A 25,680-nucleotide genomic window follows, 5' to 3' on the forward strand; every position below is an offset into this window, starting at 1 on the left:
CTGTACCGAGCTACTGAGCGTCTCTCCTGCAGAGTCTTCCACTGGAGTTTATCTATCATCTCCGTAACGCTTTCGCGATTACTAAATGATCCTGTAATGAAGCGCGCTGCTCACCGTTGGATCTTCTCTATCTCTTCTATCAACCCTATCTGGTGCGGATCCCACACTGCTGAGCAGTATTCAAGCAGTGGGCGAACAAGCGTACTGTAACCTACTTCCTTTGTTTTCGGATTGCATTTCCTTAGGATTCTTCCAATGAATCTCAGTCTGGCATCAACTTTATATGATCATTCCATTTTAAATCACTCCTAATGCGTACTCCCAGACAATTTATGGAATTAACTGCTTCCAGTTGCTGACCTGCTATTTTGTAGCTAAATGATAAGGGACCTATCTTTCTATGTATTCGCAGCACATTACACTTGTCTACACTGAGATTCAATTGCCATTCCGTGCACCATGTGTCGATTCGCTACAGATCCTCCTGCATTTCAGTACAATTTTCCATTGTTGCAACCTCTCTATACACCACAGCATCATCTGCAAAAAGCCTCAGTGAACTTCCGATGTCATCCACCAGGTCATTTATGTATATTGTGAATAGCAACGGTCCTATGACACACCTGAAATCACTCTTACTTCAGAAGACTTCTCTCCATTGAAAATGACATGCTGTGTTCTGTTATCTAGGAACTCCTCAATTCAATCTCACAATTGGTCTGACAGTCCGTATGCTCTTACTTTGTTCATTAAACAACTGCGGGGAACTGTCTCCAATGCCTTGTGGAAGTCAAGAAACATGGCATCTACCTGTGAACCCGTGTCTATGGCCCTCTGAGTCTCTTGGACGAATAGCGCGAGCTGGGTTTCACACGACAGTCTTTTTCGAAACCCATGCCGATTCCTACAGAGTAGATTCCTAGTCTCCAGAAAAGTCATTATACTCTAACATAATACGTGTTCCAAAATTCTACAACTGATCGATGTTAGAGACATAGGTCTATAGTTCCGCACATCTGTTCGACGTCCCTTCTTAAAAACAGGGATGACCAGTGTCCTTTTCCAATCCTTTGGAATGCTATGGAATGCTATGCTCTTCTAGAGACCTACGGTACACCACTGCAAGAAGGGGGCAAGTTCCTTCGTGTACTCTGTGTAAAATCGAACTGGTATCCCATCAAGTCCAGCGGCCTTTCCTCTTTTCAGCAATTTTAATTGTTTCTCTATCCCTCTGTCGTCTAGTTCGATATCTACCATTTTTTCATCTGTGCGCCAATCTAGAGAAGGAACTACAGTGCAATCTTCCTCTGTGAAAGCTTTGGAAAAAGACATTTAGCATTTCGGCCTTTAGTCTGTCATCCTCTGTTTCAGTACCATTTTGGTCACAGAGTGTCTGGACATTTTGTTTTGATCCACCTACCGCTTTGACATAGGACCAACATTTCTTAGGATTTTCTGCCAAGTCAGTACATAGAGCTTTACTTTCGAATTCATTGAACGCCTCTTGCATAGCCCTCTCACACTACATTTCGCTTCACGTAATTTTTGTTTGTCTGCAAGGCTTTGGCTATGTTTATGTTTGCTGTGAAGTTCCCTTTGCTTCCACAGCAGTTTTCTAACTCGGTTGTTGTACCACGGTGGCTCTTTTCCATCTCTTACGATCTTGCTTGGCACATACTCATCTAACGCATATTGTACGATGGTTTTGAACTTTGTCCACTGATCCTCAACACTATCTGTACTTGACACAAAACTTTTGTATTGAGACGTCAGGTACTCTGAAATCTGCTTTTTGTCACTTTTGCTAAACAGAAAAATCTTCCTACCTTTTTTAATAATTCTATTTACGGCTGAAATCATCAATGCAGTAACCGCTGTATGATCGCTGATTCCTGTTCTGCATTAACTGATTCAAATAGTTCGGGTCTGTTTGTCACCAGAAGGTCTAATATGTTATCGCCACGAGTCGGTTTTCTGTTTAACTGCTCAAGGTAGTTTTCAGATAAAGCACTTAAAAATATTTCACTGGATTCTTTGTCCCTGCCACCCGTTATGAACGTTTGAGTCTCCCAGTCTAGATCCGGCAAATTCAAATCTCTAACCAGAACTATAACATGGTGGGGAAATCTACTCAAAATATTTTCCAAATTATTCTTCAGGTGCTGAGCCACAACAGCTGCTGAGCCCAGGGGCCTACAGAGACATCCAATTACCATGTCTGAGCCTGCTTTAACCGTGACCTTCACCCAAATCATTTCACAATTCAGATCTCCGTCAATTTCCTTCGATACTATTGCTCTTCTTATCGCTATAAACATGCCTCCCCCTTCACTGTCCAGCCTGTCTCTGCGGTATACATTCCAATCTGAGTTTAGGATTTCATTACTGTTTACATTGGTTTGAGCCAACTTTCTGTCCCTAGTACTATATGGGCGTTGTGACCGTTTATTAATGAGAGCAGTTCTGGGACCCTTCTATAGACGCTCCTGTAGTTTACTATTAGCACATTATTCCCTGTTGCATTTTGCCTACTCCTACCTTGCCGCATCTCAGGAGGCGTCTTGTCGGGCCTAGGGAGGGAATTCTCTAACCTAAAAAAACCCCATGCGCACTCCACACGTACTCCGCTACCCTTTTAGCCACTTCCGGCGTGTAGTGCACGCCTGACCTATTCAGGAGGACCCTACATTTCTCCACCCGATAGTGGTGGTCGAGAAATTTGCACCCCAGCTCTCCGCAGAATTGTCTGAGCCTCTGGTTTAAGCCTTCCACTAGGCTCCAAACCAGAGGACCGCGATTGGTTTTGGGAATAATACTACAAATAGGTAGTTCTGATTCCACCCCGCGAGCAAGGCTTTCCGCCTTCACCAATTCCGCCAACTGCCTGTACAAACTGAGGATGACCTCTGAACCCAGACGGCAGGCGTCATTGGTGCCGACATGAGCAACAATTTGCAGTCGTGTGCACCCAGTGCTCTCTATCGCCGCCGGCAGGGCCTCCTCCACATCTCGGATGAGGCCCCCCGGCAAGCAGACAGAGTGAACACTGGCCTTCTTCCCCGACCTTTCCGCTATTTCCCTAAGGGGCTCCCTCACCCTCCTAACGGTGGAGCTCCCAATAACTAATAAACCCCTCCCCCCGTGTGCCTGTTCGGACCTTGCTGAAGGAACAGCCACACGTCCACTCACAGGCAGAGCGGGCGATGCCACACGGCCAGCCTCCACATTTACTCTCCGCCTCGTGCACCGCAAACGCCACTGAACCCGCCACTCCCCTTGGGGAGAGGGTGGCCCAACCGTGCCCGGTACCCGCGAAGATGTCTCGACAGCAGGGACAGTGGGTGAAGCATGTAACACCTGGAGTGTTCCTTGCGACGCACCAGACTCCCCACTGCCGCTACACTCCTTGGCAGCAGCCTGAAGATTGCTGACCGCGGCCATCAACACGCTCAGCTGTTCGCGAAGAGTGGCCAGCTCCTCCTGCGTCCGTACACAGCAGTCACACATCCTATCCATCCTAAGGAATCAATTTACTTTAAAGACTTAATCAACTTTTAACTAGACTGCTAGTTCACTAAAGGCGGCTGATTATTGACTAAACTGTGATTGCTAACCACTTCTTGTAGAAACCAATGAAAATAGCACTACCTGTCTCTGGACTGTATTGAAAACAATGGTAATGGCTTTTGAATAGAAATATTTCATGCAACAGAGTTTGTGGCATTTTCAATTCTTGACAGCTGGTTTTGTTCCATCCCTCTAGCTGAAGAAGGAAGACAGTAGCATGAATTCTTGGAAACAATAAGAGGGAGCTACCACCAGAGTTAGTTTAGACGAGAGGTTGAGATTTAAAAAGCATCCTTTTTGGATTCATATGGTACCACAGTTTCCTACGTGCCAAAGGAAGGAAAATAATGTCACCCACCTTTCATCTTTGCATCATGATGTCACCAACACTGCAGATGAGAAGTAACCAGAAATTTTAACAATGTACAATAAGACAAAATTAGGTGTAGACATAATTGATGAAATGTGTGTTACTTATTCAGCCTCAAGAAAAACCAAGCAGTGGCCACTTGCCCCGTTTTTTTTCTGAATGATTGACATTGTTATCATTAATGCCTTCATCATACATGCCAGTAACAACAATCAGGGGATTTTCTGAATAATGTTTTTACATGAAGTGGGATAAGTATTAGTATACCTGATACTGTACAAGAGAGCAGCCACTCACTCCTTTTCTAAACAAGTTAGAGAGAAACTGTAAAAATGGCAGAAATAAAAAACAACAAGAATGTAGCACCATCTGAATCAAGGATATCTAAACCCAGGCACTGTGCAGTTTGTCCTCGGAGTAATGACATTAAAGTCAAATCACACTGTACCCAATGCCTGAAAGCTAGGTGTCTAAACCACATGAAGAATGTCTGAAAAGTGTTTTAATAGACCTGTTGTAGCCAGTGACTGACTAAATTCATGTAACTTTTGTATGAGTTGAGAGAATAAATGTTTAGTGATATGTGTAGTCGCAACTCTGTAGTGCCGAACTAACAAATCAGGAATCAATAATTTCGTAAAAACCCTTCAGAAAATGGAAAATATTTGTGTTTGAAATGCAGTAATCTGATAGTTTATTAATCTAAAAATGGTCACTCAAATACAACGATGTAACTTTCAGAAGAGCCATTTATTCAACAAATATATTTATATTAATGATATGCTGCACAAGTATGTCATTACAGCCACTTCTGTTTGGGGTGTTAGGAACACCCCATATGACTAGTAACGTATTTGAAACACATGTGACTGCATCAGGGTTAAAGAAATACTGTATCTACAATGGTGAAAAATGCATTGACACCACAGTGGATCATGCTGGTGACATGTTCCATTCATCTGTTGATGTGTCATTTAAATACAACCATCTGTCTAAACAATTTCCAGTTTGCCTTGCTGAGCACCCATCTTGGTAACTGTCTTCAGTATCAGTTTCATATACGAATACAGTTTTAAATATAGAATGTAATGTTCTACCTTGGTCTCCTTTACTGCAACACCATCCTTCTCCAACAGGGAAAGGATGGGAGGTTTTGATCCACTCAACTTTATACTCTCATTGAGCAGTATGACATTTAAAATAGAATGACCATATAAAATTTATCATCAGTAAAGCAGATGCCAGACAGATTCATTGGAAGAATCCTAAGGAAATTCAGTCTGAAAACAAAGTAAGTAGGTTACAGTACACTTGTTTGCCAACTGCTTTAATACTACTCACCGGTGTGGGATCCGTACCAGATAGGGTTGATAGAAGAGAGAGAGAAGGCCCAACAGAGAGCAGCACGCTTCGTTACAGGATCATTTAGTTATCGCGAAAGTGTTACTGAGATGATAAACTCCAGTGGAAGACTCTGCAAGAGAGATGCTCAGTAGTTTGGCACGGGCTTTTGAAGTTTCAAGAACATACCTTCACCTAGGAGTCAAGCAGTATATTGCTCCCTCCTACATATACCTTTTGAAGAGACCACGAGGATAAAATCAGAGAGATTAGAGCCCACACAGAGGCATACCAACAATCTTTCTTTCCACAAATAATACGAGGCTGAATAGAAGGGAGAACTGATAGAGGTACTCAAGGTACCCTCCGCCACACACTGTCAGGTGGCTTGCGGAGTGTGGATGTAGATGTAGATTTAAATGGTTCTACTAAAATAAGGTTGGACCTCACTTCATTTTTTTTTACTCCCTAGAAAAGTGATTAAGGTTTTTTTAACAGTTTACATCTCATATTTTTATTGGATAGGAACAATTCTTAATTTACACAGAATCATGGAGTGTCTCACTTTCATTAAATACAAATGTTCTCAATTTTCTGAAAAGACATTTCAGATTTTGGGACTGGGGCTACTAGTACCGCCTTGATGACTGTCAAAAAGAGCTCGTTTTGTTGTCAGCATTCATTATTATTTCTCTCCGTCCTCCACTGTCAGTAATGCACAATACTTTTGCCAATCCTTACTAAACTAGTTACATCTTACTAACACAATGTAATAATTGTATATCTACACTAATGAAATAAGGTGGTTTAAGATACTCAAACCTGCACCCAATATCAATCAGGACATATTTAATCACTTTGATGAGCAAAGTGGTTATAATTTAACTTCCCTTACACGAGAGGGGCCCCTTGAGGATTGAGAGACAACGAAACTTCGTGACAACATACCAGTGAAAGAAACATTTTAATTTTCACCTGAGAGGGTGACATTTGTTCATGTTGGCTACCTCCCTCTCTATGCTCACCTTCAACCCCCAACACATGTTAGAGTCCCGTTGATAAACCCCGTCCTTCTGATAACCCCACAGCGCAGATCACATGGGTTCATAACTGGTGATCTTTGTGGCCATGCCGTTTGAAATGATTGGCGATTGATTCGACTTTCTCCAAACTAGTTACAGAGTAACCTAGTGACCTCACTAGCATTGTGGGGTGTAGTTCCACTGTGCATCAAAATAGCCTCACCCAAAGCATTTCTCTCTCAGAGCAGGGATCACATGTTGGCAAAGCAAATCACTGTAACATGTGCCATTCCCACTGCATGTGTTTGGCCCCTGGCCTCGAGTTCCTCAACAAAATAGACTCATCATAAACTGTGCCGTGAAGCCACACCACACAGTGATGTCTTCATTAACGTTTGTTGATGGTGACTATCCACAGATGTGACAATTTTGAGTTTTCACTGCCCCAGTGAGCATAAAACATTCTTCCCCCCCCCCCCCCCCCCCCCCACCAGCGCTTTTTCTCGGACATAGCCCGTTTGTTTAAAATTAAGACAATTTATTTGCAGAACACCTAACCTGCTTAGCATAAAATTTGTGTTGAAATTCAATTCATTAAAGCGCAGGAGGTGGACCATAACTCAGTGGTTGGTTTTTTTTTTTCCTTCTGTCTCCAGAAAACTACCAAAAACTGTTCTAACAGCTCTCTTCTCAGGATGTGTGTTATATTTAAAGTTCCAGGTAACACTTGTTAATCTGACAATGAATAAATAAAACAACAAAAGAATAAATAGCAATTATTCACAGCAGAATTTTTAAGTTAGTGGTTCATGATCTGCTAGAGCTCCAATATCAAGTATGCTTGTACACCCCTTGTCAAATTAACTACAATAATATCCAAGTCGGCACTATTCTGTGTGGAACTGAGTCCCAAAGAGAACACTCGCCTGTGGTCAGACAGTGGGACTTTGGGAGGTGGTGGGTGATTGGAGAGAAGTCATGGGATTTCTGTTTTTGTACAAGGTTGGAAGGGTTTTTGTAGACCTCTAAGGCCTCAGTGAGACCCTCTGTGTATTTCAAGAGGGACTGCTCATCACTACAGATGTGACAGTCACAGGTGGCTAGGTTGGTTTTTTGGTTGGTTGGTTTAAAAGAGGGGGGAAGAGACCTAACTGCTAGGTCATTGGTTCCTTGTTCCGAATAAATCAATGCAACAAGGGTGAGAATAAAACAAGTGTGACAGAACACAAAACAGAGAGAAAGGAAAAAATTACAAAACGACGGAAGGGCAATGAACACTTAAATGGATGAAAGGGGACAAGAAAACCACAGAAGCGAGGAAAAAACAGGTAGAAGAGATTAAAACAACAAAACAGATTACCAAGGCTGGCTGACCATGAGAATAAAAAGGAGAAGCCAGCCACTCTGCAACACATTAAAACCTCCATCCTGAAAACACTAGGGTGGAAGACACAAAGGGACAAAGGACATGTGCTAAAACTTAGATCAAATAATAAAACCCACCCTCATTAACAAAATATAAAACTAAATCAGCCAAAAAGGCATTGTCAGATAAAATTAGCGGCAACGAGTCCGGTAACCGAAGATTTCATCATAGGGTAGTCAAAGTGGGACAGTGCACCAGAATATGGGCCACTGTCAAACGGGCACCACACCGACACTGAGGCAGGTCGTCACAATGCAGGAGGTAGCCGTAGGCTGTCCAAGTGTGGCCAACGCAGAGCCGGCAGAGAACCACAGAATCCCTGTGGGAGGCCTGGATGGACGACTGCCACACATTCATCTTCTCCTTAATGGCACACAGTCTGTTGGGCATACTGACTATGCCATTCCATCTCTCAAAGCTGAAAAACCTGGCGGGTTAAAAACGAACGCAGGTCTCCATAAGTGGTTTCCATGTAGTCTGTTTGGCCAGCCTGTCAGCAAGTTCATTGCCTGGGATTCCAAGGTGTCCTGGGGTCCACACAACCACCACCGGGCAAAGATGGACTCCTGGATGGTCGCTACCAAAGGATCACAAGGATAGCACTGGTTGATAGCTTGTAGGCTGCTCAAGAGTCAGTACACAGAAGAAACTGACTGCCCAGGGCATGAACAGATATGCTCAAGAGCACGAGATATAGCCACCAGCTCTGCAGTGAAAACAGTGCAGTCACTGGGCAAGGAATGCTGTTCAATATGCCCTCCATGGACATACGCGAAGCTGACATGACCATCAGTCATCATGCCATCGGTGTAAACCACTTCATGGTACATGTTAAAAATCAAGAGGAAGTAACAATGGAGAGCCACAGGGTAAACTGAGTTCTTTGGCCCATGTGAAAGGTCCAGGCGAAGCCGCAGCCTAGGTGTACACCAGAGGTGTGTGCGAATGGACCTCAAATAAAGTTGGTAAAGGCAAGGACTCCAGTTCAGATAGAAGGGAGCAGACGCGAACTGCAATTTTAAGCCCTTACCTGGGCCACCAATGCAGGAAATTAAACACCATGCGTGGGAAAAGGCGAGTAATTCTGTTGTGCAGGAGAACTATGAACATGTGCAATGTATTTGGCGAACAGCTGTGCTTGCCTGACCTGCAATGGAGGGATTCCAGCCTCCACCAATACACTGGTCACTGGACAAGACCTAAAAGCTCCCGCTGCTAATCGAACGCCACATTGGTGCACTGGGTCAAGTAAACACTACACTGAGGGTGCCGCCGAACCATAAACCAGACTTCCGTAGTCAAGATGAGATTTCTGCACATCAGTTGGTGTTGCTCAGGCATCACAGGGCACTGAGGTGCTGCCAGCACTTCCATTTACGCTGTCAAAGGTGAGGAAGCTAAGTCAATTGGGCGTCTAACACCAGTTGTAAGAATCAATATGTTGCCACTACAGTAAAGGGATCATAAGTAACTTAAAGTTCTGGTTCTGGACGAATGGTATAATGCCAACAGAAGTGCATGACACACGACTTTGCAGCATGACTGCACCCTGTAGATGGCTCCCTGTAAGTGTCGCTCGGTCACACCAGTACTGGTGGAGCAGTATGAAATTCAGAAATTATCTGCATACAGAGAGGGTGAGATAGACAGCCCTAAAGCTACTGCTAGACCATTAAAGGCCACTAAAAATAGAGAGATGCTCAATAAAACACCAGCAGAGCCCTGCAGGACCCTATTCTTCTGTATATGGAACTAGGGGAGGCACCAACTTGGACACAAAATACGAAGAAACAGGAAATTCTAGATAAAAAATCTGGAGCAAGTCTCTGAGACCCCACTCGTATAATGTGGCAAGAATATGGTGTCACCAGATGGTGTCATAGGCTTTTTGTAAATAAAACAATGGCAAAAAGTGTTGGCATCTGGAAAAGGCTCTTCGGATGGAAGACTTGAGGGATACATGATTATCAGTGGTAGAGCGACCCAGGCAGAAACCGCCCTGACACATGGAGCCAGTAGACCACGTCTCCAGGACCCAACCCATCTGCAGGCACACCATATGTTCCAGCAGCTTACAAAGAATGTTGGTGAGGCTGATGGACCGATAGCTATCAACATCAAGCAAGTTTTTGCCAGATTTGAGTGCTGGTATGATGGTGCACTCTCACCAATGCGATGGAAAGACGCCACCGCACCAGATCCGGTTGAAGATCATGAGGAGATGTCACTTTTAGTCGGACAAGAGATGTTTAATCATCTGACTGTGGATCCGAGATGGCCCAGGATCTCGTGTTGGGCCAATGTGCAAGGGCACTGAGGAGCTCCCACTCTGTAAATGGGGAATTGTAGGATTTACTATGGCGTGTAGTGAACAACAGGACTTTCCCTTCCATCCGCCTTGAGAGTGCGAAAGGCTGGGGGGTAATTCTCCAACACAAGGCGCGAGCATAGTGCTCAGCCAAGCGCTCGGTAATCTTGTTTGTATCGGTACATAACACGTCACTTATGTTAGTACCAGAAACACCAGTTGTGGTCTAGTATCCAAAAACTCGTTACCCAGACTCGGGGCGGTGATGTATGGTATCCAATGGTTGACACGTACCACTCCCAACACTCCTTTTTACATCTTTTTATAAGCTGGTAAATGCAGGCACGGAGCCATTTAAAGATATGAGGGCCAAGGAAAGGTGCTGCTTATGCCACTGAAGAGCTCACCGGTGCTCCTTAACTGCCTCAGCAACTTTCGGCGTCCACCACGAGACCGCCTTTCGCCAGGGGCACACAAAAGAGCGGGGGATTGTGTTTTCCGCCGCAGTAACGATTGTTTAAGTCACCTACTCAACCATCACATCAATGTTATGCATGGGGGAGCGTCAACGGAGACCGCAGAGATGAAAGTTTCCCAGTCTGCCTTGTTTAAAGCCCACCTGGACAACCATCTGTGGGCCTGACGCCGGGGCAGTGACAGGAAGATGGGGAAGTGGTCACTACCACACAGGTCGTCATGTGCTCACCAGTGGACAGTTGGAAGAAGTCCAGGCCTGCAAACCAAGAGATCAATAGCCAAATATGTGCCATATGCCACACTGAAATGTGTTGCACTTGTATTTAAGAGGGCGAGGTTGAGCTGTGACAGTAAATTTTTGACATCTCTGCCTCGGCCAATAAGAACGATGCCACCCCACAAGGGGTTATGAGTGTTAGAATCTCCCCGAAGAAGGAAAGGTTTAGGGAGTTCATGGATCAGTGCAACCAATGCGTTCAGGGGTACTGCACCATCTGGAGGAAGATATGCGTTGCAGACAGTTTCTTGCATTGTCCTTATCCTGACAGCCACGACTTCAAGAGGGGTTTGAAGAGGCACAGGTTCACTGCATACCGAGTTTAGCACAGAGAAACTCCACCTGACACACTATTATAGTCACTATGGTTTTTGTAATATCCCCTATACCTGCGGAGTGCCGGGGTCCACTTAAGAGTTGCTGTAGCTCAGAAGCTACAATTCTGCTGGAAGATGACGTTATGTTGAGGTCGGGAAGGCATTAAGCACACAAGGAGGCAGGGTCACCTGCTGCCACAGAGTATTTGTGGCCATTCCTGCAGTGGACGAGGCATCAGTGAGATCCAGGTCCGCAGGGGACGGTAAGATCTCCACCACATCCTCAGATGCAGAATTTGTAGTGAGTGGTGCTGTTGGGGCCACCCGAGGGTCCTTTTTCTCAGTAGACTTCTTTGTTTGCTTGCCCTCTCACTTCTCTTTTGGGGCTTGCTACAGGCATGGAGGAAGACCACTAAGCTCTTCGTCCAGCAGCTTTTGGCTCCTTGGGCCACTGGCGAGTGTATGCCATGGCATTAGTGGAGACCTTTGGAGAGAGGGTCCCAAGGAATCCCTTCCACACGAGAGGAGCCAGAGGAGACTGTTGCTTCTCTGGAAGGAAGTAGAGGGCCTTGCTCCTGAGGTATGTGCTTTGGGAGCAACAGGGGAAGATTTGCCCCCTACCACCAAGGGGGCAGATGTATTCTGCTGACCCTGAGGGCCCACTGTTTGTGGCATGAGGAACCACTGGCACTTAGGATGGCAATGGTGATGTAGCTGCAGCATATGTGGATGTCAACCAAATGGGGTGTAATCATTCAAAATTACATTTAGCCTCCTGGTAAGTCAAGTGCTCCAGGGTTTTTTACTCCTTTATTTTACACTCCTTTTGGAGTACTGTGCAGTCTGGCGAGCAGGAGGACAGGTGCTCTCCACAGCTGATGTAAGTGGGAGGAGGCACACATGAATATCTGGGTGCAGTGGACGCATCAGTGAGATCCACATGTGGTGCTGGAAGTGGAGCAGGAATACATGTTCCCGAACTTACAGCACTTAAAGCACCACATAGGAGGAAGGACATACGGTTTAATGTCACAGTGGTAAACCAACACCTTGAATTTTCAGGCAATTAATCACCCTCAAAGGCCAAGATGAAGGCACCAGTAGCAACCCTGTTGTGTCTGGGTCCCCTGTAAATGCACCAGACGAAATTAACACCACGCCGTTCAAAATTGCCACAGAGCTCATCGTCAGACTGCAAGAGGAGATCGCAATGGAAAATGATCCGCTGACCATATTGAGGCTTTTAAGGGGAGTGACAAAAACAGGAATATCATCCAACTTGTCAAAGGTGAGTAATGCTTGGGATTGGGCTGGAGATGCTGTCTGAATCAAGACTGTGCTGTTTTGCACCTTTGACAGTGCTGTCACTTCTCCAAACTTATTCTCAATGTGTTCAATGAAAACCTGAGGCTTTTTAGTAGGTAGAAAGGAGTCCCCAAAGTTCTGCTACAGACTAAAAACAGAGGTTAATGGCTCTCTCTGTTCTATAGCCCTACATTCATCCCATGGTGTAGTGATGGAGGGAAATGATTTAGGGTCATACCCATCGGCATCGTATTCGATCTTGCCCTTCTTAGAGACTGCTGACGCCATATGGTCACCAGCAAGAGATGACAGTCTGCTTCATTGTGGGTCATCTGCCATGATGCCACCCACTCCAAACAGGAGCTCTCACATGGGTGCCACCCAGCCACAGCAAAGGCCAACTGGTATGATTGCCATTTCTGGCAGACCTGATGCCCCAGGAAGACAGGCATCTACTCCTTGGCATATGTGGGGAGTTTACAGCTCAGGCATCAGCAGTGTGATCCCTGTGTTGTCAGGGGCTACCACCAAATGGGTACATGACTGCCCCACCACAATGGACGGTGGGAGAAACTCTGTAGCGCCAGAAGTTAATACAGACCGTCTTCTTGGCAGAAAAACTGAAGCCACTGGCGACACTCCAGGAGTAAAGACGGTCAAGAGAACGCTGAAGACAGCACTCCAGGAAACATGTACGCTGCGCGCTGCAATAGATCGTAAAATCGTCCACGAAAAGAGAGCCTGATACATCAGCTGGGAGGCAATCCATTATTGGATCGATCGCTATGGCGAAGAGAGCGACGCTCAAAACTGAGCCCTGTGGCATCCCATTCTCCTGGCGGAAGGTGTCTGACAGGACAGAACCCACACATACCCTGAACTGTAAATCCATTAAAAAGGAATGAATAAAAAGAGGGAGGCGACCGCGAAGGCCCCATGTATGTATGGTGCAGAGAATGCCCGCCCTCCAACAGGTGTCTTAAGCCTTCTCCAAATGAAAGAACACAGCCGCAGTCGGGCGCTTCCGCAAGAAGTTATTCATAATGAAGGTCGACAAGGTAACCAGATGGTCAACAGCAGAGTGGCGCCTACGAAATCCACATTGTACATTGTTAAGTAGACATCGAGATTCAAGCAGCCAAACCAAACGAGAGTTAACCATTCGCTCCATCACCTTACAGACGCAGCTGGTAAGCGAGATGGGTCGATAACTGGAAGGCAAGTGCTTGTCCTTCTCCGGCTTAGGAATCGGTACAACAATAGACTCGCGCCAGCATGCGGGAACATGTCCCTCAATCCAGATGCGATTATAAGTACGAAGAAGGAAACCTTTACCCGCAGGAGAAAGGTTCTTCAGCATCTGAATATGAATAGAATCAGGCCCTGGAGTGGAGGACCATGATCGGGCTAGTGCATTTTCGAGTTCCCGCATGGTGAAGGGGGCATTTTAACTTTCACAATTCGAGGAGCGGAAGTTAGGTGGCCTAGCCTCCTCTGCCTGTTTTCGGGGGAGCAAGGCAGGGTGGTAATGAGCGGAGATCGAAACCTCTGCGAAAAAGCGGCCGTAGGCATTGGAGACATCCTCAGGGGCCACAAGGACGTCATTCGCGACCGTCAAGCCAAAAACTGGTGAGTGGACCTTAGTGCCAGATAGCCAGCGCAGGCTACCCCAGACAACAGAAGAAGGAGTAGTAAAACTGTTGAAAGTGCTTGTGAAAGCAGCCCAGCTGGCTTTCTTGCTTTCTTTAATAATACGACGACACTGCGCACGTAATCGTTTATAACTGATACAATTCGCCACTGTAGGGTGGCAAAGCACGTCGACGAGCACGTAAAGCGTCTACATGCTGCGGTCCACCAGGGGACCGGTACGCGACGTGGAGAAGAAGTTGTGTGAGGGATGGAACATTCAGCAGCAGTGAAAATGACTCCCGTGAGGTGTGTGACCTGACTATCGCAGCTTGTGAAGGTTTGATCCTGAAAGGTCACCCTGGAAGAGAAGAGCCCCTAGTCTGCTTTGGAGATGTTCCAACTAATTGAGCATGGAGAGGGGGTATGATGCAGGAGATGGATAACACACAGGAAGTGGTCGCTCGAATATGTATCAGAAAGTGCATACCACTCAAACCAGCGAGTGTAAGTTGGGTAGTACATATAGAGAGGTCTAAATGGGAATAGGTGTGAGTTGTGTCCGAAAGAAAAGTGGGGGCACCAGTATTGAGGCAGACAAGATTGAGCTGGTTGAAAAGGTCTGTTAACAGGGAGCCCCTCGGGCAGGATGCTGGGGAGCCCCAAAGGGAATGGTGGGCATTTAAGTCTCCAGTTAACAAAAATGGTGCAGGTAGCTGAGCAATAATTTACATCATGTCTGCCCTGGTAACGGCAGATGGAGTGTAAGAGGTACAAATGGAAAATGTAAAAGTGAGGAGAGTAATTCGGACGGCAACTGCCTGCAGGCCGGTGTGCAATGTGATGGGATCGTAGTAAATATCATCCCGGACCAGCAACATAACCCCTCCATGAGCCGGAATACCTGCCACAGGGGGTAGGTCAAAACGCACAGAGGTGTAGTGTGCCAAGGCAATTTGATCGCATGGGCGTAGCTTCGTTTCCTGGAGGGCTACGATGAGTGGATGGTGCAAGCGGAGCAGCAACTTTAAGTCCTCTCGGTTGGAGCGAATGCTGTGAATATTCCAGTGAATAAGTGCCATTGTGAGAATAGAAAGAAAAAGAAGATGGAAGAAGGGGTCACCTCGAAGGCTGCTGAGGGCCTGGCTCAGAGCGAGCACTGCCGCCGCTATCAGTAGGCAGACAGTCATCGTCCATTGGTTCTATAGGTTCATCGGCCATCTTGTTAAGATGGCCGGGAGGGGGAGCTTCCTCCACCGGTGAACGGCGAGATGTTCAGCTACCAGCGGTGCGGCCAGGTGAAACGGATGACGGCCTGGGGCGGCAACCGCTGGGTGGCGCAGGAGAAGAAATGCGCCGTGGCGGAGAAGGTGAACTGTGCTTCCTAAGAGCCTTCTTGGAAGGTCGTTTAGTGGAAGTACTGGTCGATGGCTGGGAGTTTGAGGAACATAGTAAGTCTGCACGGGACGGATCCTTCTTGAAGGCCCATGCATCTGACTTCTGGGTCTTCATCTTGGCAGGAGCTGATGAAGGTGCTTGTGTCTGTGGAATGACAGGAGGAAGAGGAGACGTCGACCGGGCGATCTTAGCACTGGCCGAACAGACGACCGTAGTGCTGAAGGTCAGATTGCATGTCTGCGTCGCCACCTCCCTGGTAGTCCGAGGAGAGGCGAGGACAGTACTGTATTTCCCCACAGGGAGCAGCGTGGGCTTCGTACTAGCAAAGAGCTTGCGAGCAGCCGAGGTGGACATTTTCTCTTTGACCCAAATTTCCTGTACACAGCGTTCTTCCTAGTAGATGGGACAGTCGCGAGAGGACACTGCATGGTCACCCTGACAGTTCACACAATGAGGAGACAGAGGTGGACAATCACTCTCATGGGCATCCCTGCCACAAGTGACATTTAGTCACATTGGAACAAGAGTGGCGAGTGTGATTAAAAGGCTGACCCTGGTAGCAGCGCATAGGCGTCGGGACATAGGGACGAACAGAAATAACCTCGTAGCCCACTTTGATGGGCGACGGCAGCTGAACATTATCAAAGGTTCAAAGTGTCCGGGTCGGTACAAGGTCATTGTTGACCTTTTTCATGACCCTATGGACATCCGTCACGCCCTGCTCAGCAAGGAAAGACTGAATCTCCTCGTCAGTCAATCCGTCGAGTGATCTAGTATATACCACACCACGAGACGAATTCAAAGTGCGGTGAGCCTCCACCCGGACAGGGAATGTGTACAGGAGTGTGGCTCGAAGCAGTTTTTGTGCCTGAAAGGCGCTCTCAGTTTCTAGTAACGAGGTACTGTTACGCAACCTGATACAAGGCTTGACAGATCCGGCTATGGCATCTACGCCCTTCTGGATAACGAAAGGGTTGACAGAGGAAAAATCCTTCGAGTCCTCAGATCGAGAAACTACGAGGAACTGTGGGGCAGGCGGTAGTACTTTTGTCACTGGTGGCTGGTCAAGTTTCCGTTTTTGAGCAGAAGTCTAGATGGAAGAAGAGAAATCCATTGCGGAGGAATCCCCCATGATTGCCAGCATCTTCGATGGCGCGCTCCTCCTTGTGGGGACCCTCTCAGAGGGCACTCCCACCTTAGGTGAATGTTTATACCTCAGGTCACACCTCCCGAGAAACCGACGGAGGGACCAATCGGCATGGTCGAAAGGTGTCAGCTCAGGCAATCACCCCTCCCTCGGCCTGGCCTTTACCAGGGGGTACGTGCATGCCTTACTTGTCTACCCAGGGTGGGGAATTACGCCTTACCCCGTCACTGGCTACACGTGCGAACACGTGGGTCAGCCTTCAGACACGCACAGGGAGGAAGGCAGAAGAGGAAAAAGAAGGAAAAGAGGGAGAGAAAGGACAGACTGTCTCAAACGCTGAGGCAGAGGCCAGAGGAGGCAAGGAGAAGAGTAAGGAAGACAGTGAGATGGAAAAGAACAAAGAAAGGAACCAAGCAAAGAAAGGAAGAAACCAGAAGTAGTGAAAAACCAAAATGACCACAAATATAGGTCATGGAACTGTCTATCTCCGGATGCAGGCGCTGACCACCCCCTTGAGGGGGATGGACTCCTTTCAGTCTCCTCTTACGACAGGCAGGAATACCTTGGGCCTATTCTAACCCCCGGACCCGCAGGGGGGGGGGGGGGGGCGGTATGGTATTTGTATCTGCTTCCATTTCATGAAAATAAAATGTGCTTCTCTTCAGTTAATGAGGACTTCTTATTCAATCATATACCAGTAATCTTGTCCTTGACTCCACATATAATCACTTTGCCTACATTATTGCAGTTACAAATGCAAGCAGAAACCTGCCACAAACTAAGCATGTTTCAAAAATAGTGAAACATTTTTGTGGGAGGGAAGATCTACCAAATAGAAAACTTCGACAGAAACAAATTACTAGAACAAATTTTTAAGTGTTTACACAACCGATCAGAAGCTATATTGCATAATATGTTTAGAAAAATGAGATTTGGGTGCACCGCGCGTGTGTGTGTGTGTGTATATCAGGGACTATTTAAACGCCGGCCACGGTGGTCTCGCAGTTCTAGGCGCGCAGTCCGGAACCGTGCGACTGCTACGGTCGCAGGTTCGAATCCTGCCTCGGGCATGGATGTGTGTGATGTCCTTAGGTTAGTTAGGTTTAAGTAGTTCTAAGTTCTAGGGGACTAATGACCACAGCAGTTGAGTCCCATAGTGCTCAGAGCCATTTGAACCATTTTTGAACTATTTAAACAAATATGTTGTCATTTCTTTCTTTTAAGAACTTTTAGTAAGACAACAGTCATAAAGAAATCCAGTAAACACTGAGTGAAAATTCCAAAACAAACTTACGCCTCCAACTCTTGTTTCATTTTTGTGAACTCTTCTTTCGTCATAGTACCCTCTCCTTCACCAAGTTTCTGTAACTTTTCTCTGGATGCATCAAAATCTGGTCGAGGTGGAGCTGGAGGAATCTATTTCGGAAAATTAGTATTTTTAATAAAATGAAAGTTAAATTCAAATTCAAACAATAAGCATTTTAAGCATTTAACTTACAATGTAGCCCGCATAATCTTCATTTTCTTCAAATCTGTCATGTAACCATATAAATTCTTCATGCTGTCTAACAACATAGAACTCTGATTTACGAAATTCTGGTAGAGTTGTCTGAAAACAAAATAACTGTATGTCCCAATGGAAATACACTGGCAAGTTTATCAAATTAGAATTATCTTCAGTCTCAGAAGAATTTACATACCGAAATATTAACTATAATTACGACACTAATGCAAAGTTACGAGAGAAATACATAATGAGCAATGTAGAGGAACCAGTAAGCAGTGGGTTAACACGTTGACAGGAAATTCAACATTCTAGCTTAGTTGTCAACTTAGTTTTACCTTAATGTTACGGAAGAACCCAGTACATCCTTGGGCACAGATGTCTACCACTATCAGCAACACAGCCAACTGTTTTTGTCCATTGCTTCTTCTAAAATGAGGATTTTTAGCCTATTATACGTTAAACTCCATTAAGCATAATCAACAGACAAATATCAACTAAAGTCCAACTCAAATTACTTGTTTCTTGACATCTGTCACTTGACACTACTGCATTGCCACATCGACTGCCATTCTGTTAAAGACAACATGCAGACACATTGTGTCACTTCACTAGTGCTGAAATTCTGTTAGATGTAAAGCAAAGTGATGCTGAGACCAACTGCCATCAAGAATGACAGGATGCGTGAGGCTCTGCCCATAGCCGATTTCAAATGACCAATGACTTAACTGCAGCTGACAAGCTTCCTAGCCCAGAATTTACACTCATTTTCTACCTTAACCACAATCTCTTTATGTGGAAATGTATCTGAGAAAACTGCAGTTGACAACCTGTGGGAGAACCATTAACCACACTGGTTTTGTTCAGAGTGATTAAAGCCGACCTCTGTGAGAAAACTGAAGGCAGAAAAATTTTAGTTTCAAAACAAGCAACAAGACGTACCTTTCCACTTTCATCGTCTGCCGGAAACTATCCTCACACAGGCTACACGAGCAGACACATTCTCAACCAGGTTGACAATGTTACAGGTAATCTAGGCAACACTGCCAGATTCCAAACAAAAAACAAATGACAAGAAAAAATATGAGCAAATGATGTCAATACCACGATGAAAAATAAAATTCTACATTTAAATCAATGAACTGAATAAAAATCTAACAGTCATTCTGATAAAAAATAAAAGCATTATACCACCTGACAAGATTTGAACCCACAACATTCCACACTTCAGGACTGTATCTTAATTTCTACACCACTCCACCACTTTTTGATACAGTGTTTTATTTATTCCTCTATAGAACCAGTTGGAACAATTTTCTGCCTTAACAATAGTTAGGCATCATGCAATGTCATATGAATCTCATCAACTGAAGGGCAAACTCTGTGCTGATAGTATGTGATGTAAAATCGCTGTACATGAAATGTAATTATTTCATTACCTTTGTTTGTGTGTGTGTGTGGGGGGGGGGGGGGAGAGGGGGGGAGGGGGTGGTCATGTCCAATGAAATGTTAGAACAAGAACCAGGACCCAAAACTATCCAAAAGGAAAGCACAATAAGAAATTCGAAGTGAATTCATCATCTGTTGTGGCAATTTGGCAACAGCAAACAGTTCAGCTGTGACAATGTTCCAGTTTGAGGAAACCAGCAAGGCATGAACTAGAAAGTAATTTTCATCAGACTATAGTGATAAATGAAAGTCTCTTTCACCCAGTGAAGAAGAGTGGGTTCTGTGTTCTAAGTATCTGTGCATGACTGGATCTCAAACTCGGAAACTAAGATTTAGCAAGCAACTTTCTTATCAACTAAGCTATCCTAGTACGATAGCTAATCAAGCTCACAGCTTCAGTTTTGCCAGTACCCCTCTCCTACATCCCAATGCCAAACTCTGGCATATGCTGTACTAGGAAACCTGGAAGAAAAGACATTAGCCATAACGTGAGTACAACTGATGCTATGGAAGTGGACCATGATCTGTTCCATGACTCACTCGGAACACTGCTTGCAAAGGAGTGAGTCCTGAGACAGCACACAGTTTCAATTCATATTAAAAAAATGATGCATACTGTACTGCAGAATGAACGATTCAATCTCAACACAATTCCAGAACTGTGGCTTTAATAAGCCTATTATGTTAAACAAAGAAGCCACTACTGTAGTAGAATTCTTACAACACACAGGGATCTAGAATCTACATACCAAGAAATTCCATGAATTTTAGTTTTATTACAAAGACACCAAAGAACTGCTCCATCCTAAAAGATGTACTCCCACTGAGTAGTGCAGCAACCTGGGACACTATTAGAAACCCTAAAAAAATTTGGAGGAGGAGGAAGAAGAACAAGAATAATAAAAAGTTAAGCTGGAATTTTCAGATTACAAAGCAGCAATGTGGACAACTACACGCAGAATAAAGTAAACAACACCATATTTCAAATAAACCCAGAACCTTTTTACTGCGTGACACCCATTCACTAAAGCATTCACTAATCTAATAATACTAATAGCATTTACCTTAGTGTGAACTGTGAATTTAACTTTATCTTTTTCACTCAAAGCATCAGATATATCAACAAGCAATGAATGGTCTGTTAAATCCACTGTCTCTGATCTTCCAGGCTGAAACAAAGAGTGAACTAAATCAAGCTTTCCTACAAACAGGATATAACACACAAAAACAGTTACAATTTGCATGCAGACTTGGCATAATTTAATATTACTATGCTGATTGAGGATAAACTCAAAGGCAGTTTGCCTCGCATGTTCTGCATCTTTTTATTATGAAGCATTTTAACATGTTCTCAAATGAAACATCAGCAACAACGAGTTAACAGCATGGACAATGTTTTATAATAAAAACCAATATCATAAATTACATAGACTGGCCTCATTAAATCACTGCCAATCAACATCAATTATTAAAGTCCAGACAAACTATTGTTATCAGTCTGAAAATTGGTTCAGGTGGAGTTCTCCATGCTAGTCTATCATGTCCAAGTATCTTGGTCTCGTTTATGATTACAGCAACCTACAATTCCAACATGTCTACTGTATATCTCTGTCTCTGAACACTTTACTATAGTACTGAACTCAGGAACTTCTTCACTAACTTTAGCACTTATATATCCTACATGTCATACCAAAACAGTACACCCCAAGTGTAAATACTTGGGAATAACTTTCAAATCACCTTAAAGAAAAATGCAAATGTCATCACATCATAGCTTTAACTGACAAGTTATGAAATAAACAAATAGTACCACACTGTCTGCACTTTATGATGCATTCATTCTATGCAAATTGAAAATAAAACCTCTGACACACAAAATTTTTAAGCCTACAATTTCTTGATTTTTCCCACACTCAAATCAGTTTTTATGAACTCAGATTTTTATAAATTTCTTAAGTGTGTATTTTAGCAAGATAGGTTATTGATTTCAAACTCAGCCAGTCTTAGCTTTGTAGAATACCGTTTCCCAACTTCCCATCACCAACTGCTCCTATTAATTTTCCCTTTTTCTTTTTTTGATTCATAATTTACACTTGTACATGGGAAAGCTCACCTAAAATACGAGGCATGTTTTTTAAATAAGTAAAGTTTTGAAATGAAAAAGACATGGTAAGATCTCTCAATTTTATTTTTACATAAAAGCTTGTACGTTAACCTACTTTTCTACATAATTTCCGTCAATATTAAGGCACTTGTCATAATGTTGTACCAGTTTTTGAATACCCTCCTCATAGAAGTCTGCCGCCTGACTTAACCATTGCATCACCACTGTTTTGACTTCGTCATCGTCTGGAAGACTGACCGCCCAGGTGTTTTGTCAAGTGCAGGAACAGATGGTACTCACTGGACACAAGATTGGGGCTGTACGGAGGATGATCTAGAGTTTACCATCGAAAAGATGGTGATGAGATCTTTGGTCTGATTCGCCACATGAGGACAGGCATTGTCTTGAAGCAAAATAATGCCCTTGCTCAACTTTCCATGTCTTTTGTTCTGAATTGAATGGTGCAGATTGTGCAGTTTCTTACAGTAAGCTGCTGCACTTTAAGAAATACCTGGACGGTCATCGTCTTCAAGACGATGACGAAGTCAAAACAGTGGTGATGCAGTGGTTAACAAGTCAGGCGGCAGACTTTTATGAGGAGGGTATTCAAAAAACTGGTACAACATTATGACAAGTGCCTCCTCAATATTGACGGAAATGATGTATTATTGAGACCTCAGCATGTCTTTTTTACTTTCAAAACGGTACTTACTTAAAAAAACACCTTGTACTTCAGATTTCAGATGTTCAACTATTATGGAATTCTTTAATTTTCTAGTTATGGGATTACAATACGGTCACAAAATTTCTTATAACTGAAATAAACTTAGCATGCACAACAAAATTTTCATGCAGATTAAAGATTGTGCTTCAAGAGGCAATCCCAGTAGCTATAGAAGAACTAACATAATTTCATGTAATTATTTAAGTGTCTTCAATTGTACAGATTCAAACAATTATACAGCACTAGAAATAACACTGAAAGAGGAATGTGCACTACTGTCAATGAATGAAAATTGTTTCCAAAGGGGCTCTTAAGGAATTTTAAAAACATAGTAACATAAGAGAAATGTGTCATGACTCTGGGCAGAGGGGTCACATGGCTATAGACCTTAGGAGTCTCCAGCAGAATGTGTCAATAATGCTGCAGAACAGCCAGGTCAGTTTCTTTTCCTTCACCAGATGGGGTATAGTGTGGTGAAATATCATTCAGGACTTCGTTGGAATAGGGTCAAACTCATCTCACTGGGTTGAGATTTTTTTGCAGGGACAACACTGACAACTCAGTTGGAGGAACCCCGAAAGTTGTAGGAGTAAGTTACATTGTGCCCAGGGAAATCTGTAACATTATTGTTCATTTTTTTATGTTTATGACTTGGCAGACAATATCAACAATCTGACACTGCAGATGATACAATTACATAGAATGAAATGATATCAAAATATTCAGTTAGATCTTAGTAACATGTCAAAGTGCAGAAAAATTGTCAACTTAGTGTAAAAACACACAAAACAAACAATGAACCACAGTCTCTTACAACTGCAACTAATACCCAGGTACAGCCTAAACATTTGTAGGCTTATGAAATATAATGAACACATGCACTCAGTCAAATGTGAAGAAGATAACACATGCCGGTTCATTGGGACTGGGAAAATGCAGTGAGCATACAAAGGAGATGACTTACAAAATACTAGTGCAACCTATTGTACAATTTTGCTCAAGTGTGTCTGACTTGCACCAAGTAAGACTAACAGGGGTTATTAAAGAAGAGGCATTAAAGCATTTGCCATGCACTACACTGGTTCACATTCATAACCACTGTAAAATGTACAATACTACAGTTACACATTTCCATACAGACATGGAATTTACCGTTCTGGGGGCAAGAGGCTAAATCGTTGCCAACAGGCATTTGACAGAATTTGTAATCATCAGATACTCTAAAACAAACCCTCTTAACGCAGGGCTAAAAATTTCAGTTAACTCTAGCATTTACCCCGCAGAAGATTTCAGTTTACGAAATACGTAGAAAGGTGAGGGTTCTCTGAAATCAGTGGTTACTTAAACACTTAGTATTAAGTAACAAATAAAAACACCAACTGAGTAGAGGAAGATCAGCCTTTTCTAAAATAACTGCTTTTCTACAACTGAATAAATAAAGAGGCATTTAGGACTAATATTGAACAATAAAATAATCTGGTCTAAGGATTAAATTCTAATACAAGCCTACAGAAAGTAGATGAAACAACAGCTAGAGATTCTAGAGGAAATACTCCTCGGTGTCAACAATCTATTCATACACATCCAAACATAGAACCATAGAATATTAATCACTACCCATTTTCAAAGTAGTGCATGCTAGAACCATATGAAGCTCCAAAGAACGTACTGTGAGAATTTATACCAAAAAATCTGTACAATCAATGCCACTCTTGACAAAAATACAGGAAATGAGTGTAAGAACTTTTGAGAAGCAGGCTCTGTCTAATCACCAGTGTTAATTTACAATCTGTAAGTTCTAAAATAGTTAATATGAAAGGGACTAGGGGTTCACATATTTACTGTAGGCCTATACAGTTATAACAAGAATGGGGGAAAAGGGAAGCAGCCAAAGAACTCTTGACACTAAGACGTGTGTAAGGACGTGGAAAGAAAAATGTACACAAAGAAGCATTTGCAAAAACATTTTTTGTATATTCTATATAGAAGTGTCGTATAGAAATTAAGATGTCATAACACAAGCTAATAATTGAATAAGCAAATACTGCCAAAACTGGGCATGCAACTGTAAAAGGCAGCATTTCAACAAAAACATGCAGTACACAACACAATGTTAATGAGTAAAGATGCTCCCTCACCTTTCTATTATCACCACTTAAAATGTCTCTATCGTCTAAACCGTCCTGGAACACAGAGTAAACACTAGTAGTCACAGACAACCAGGATGCAATGAAGGTGCTACGTGACAAGTTTTTAAAATAAACTACACTAAAAACTAATGGTGCAACTTAAAAACGGATGCGATGTAAAACTTATAAACACCTTGTTATCGACGTGTCTACATACCGTCCTCACCCAACCTTACACGTTAATGTTTATATTACAGAAACAACATACTAATAATATCACGTTTAGAAAAGAGCGTTTACAAAAAAAAAAAAAGAAAAAAGAAAAAAAAACTGATCGCATTGGTGAGGAGATGAAAGTTTATCTTCCACTCTTACAGTTCCTCACCTTCCTATTATCGTCGTTAATTAAATCTGCGTTATCTTCCAACCCTTCCTGAAACAAACAAAATACAGTCTTAATGAATCTGCTGAAACTTCAGGAACACCGGCTCTCAATTTTTTAAAAGAAGTTTACCATCATGTTTATCAGTCAGACGAAAATGGTGCAGTAGGTAATGATCTTCCACACAGAAACGCTCTCCTAATACTACGTTAGGTGAACTACACACACAATTTACGAAAAGCAACCTCCACAACTCGCAGAAACTTCACATGACAGTTGTACGCCTTCCACCTCAGATGACAATTGAGCATCGGAATGTAATGCCAACATAGTTGCCAATAAACAACAGCGTAAAAGAAAGACTAGAGACCAACTCCGTCGTTGATAAGTTTTCAAACACATTCAAAAAGTCGTACGCGACAAGACTTCACATAATGTAATTGTTTTTCCACATTAAAAGTACACTTTAGTTCAAACTTGTAATTTAGTGTGAAAATTGTAGCGATAATCTAATACAAGCGTAGCAGAAGCTATACTGTAGAATTACCTCTTCTATGGGAAGATACTGCTACGTAAATTTTTAAGTTTCGACAGATAATTGCAACAAAAAAACTGTCGGAATCGCTTCGAGTTTCACCATGTCGCTATTCTCATATTTTAGCCGTAATCCTCTCTAAAATCACATTCTCGGGAGCACGTACTACAGCCCTTTCGCGACATATAACTAAATTATCAAAAATCTATTGGATACACCTTATTAACGCTCAGTTTGCAACTATTTTATAGTTGAGAAAACCACGACGA

General features: G+C 43.5%; 1 protein-coding gene across 4 annotated transcripts in view; it reads right to left on the reverse strand.

Annotated features, from left to right (window-relative positions):
* The window catches only part of LOC126336991 (sorting nexin-6), a 68,449-nt gene extending 43,044 nt beyond the window's left edge, over window positions 1–25,405 (reverse strand). The window contains exons 1-6 of one of the 4 annotated variants that reach the window (XM_050001228.1): window positions 25,009–25,214; window positions 24,880–24,927; window positions 24,504–24,548; window positions 20,602–20,706; window positions 18,083–18,193; window positions 17,879–18,000 (exon numbers count right to left, since the gene is read on the reverse strand). In XM_050001228.1, the coding sequence (XP_049857185.1) occupies window positions 17,879–18,000; window positions 18,083–18,193; window positions 20,602–20,706; window positions 24,504–24,548; window positions 24,880–24,927; window positions 25,009–25,014 (437 nt within the window). In that variant the 5' untranslated portion in view covers window positions 25,015–25,214. Of the gene's footprint in view, window positions 1–17,878; window positions 18,001–18,082; window positions 18,194–20,601; window positions 20,707–24,503; window positions 24,549–24,879; window positions 24,928–25,008 lie in introns of all 4 variants that reach the window. The other 3 variants (XM_050001227.1, XM_050001231.1, XM_050001229.1) reach the window with 3 other exon arrangements.
* Window positions 25,406–25,680: the final 275 nt, after the last annotated feature.

This window comes from Schistocerca gregaria, chromosome 2 (genome assembly GCF_023897955.1).
Source record: "Schistocerca gregaria isolate iqSchGreg1 chromosome 2, iqSchGreg1.2, whole genome shotgun sequence".
NCBI lineage: Eukaryota > Metazoa > Arthropoda > Insecta > Orthoptera > Acrididae > Schistocerca > Schistocerca gregaria.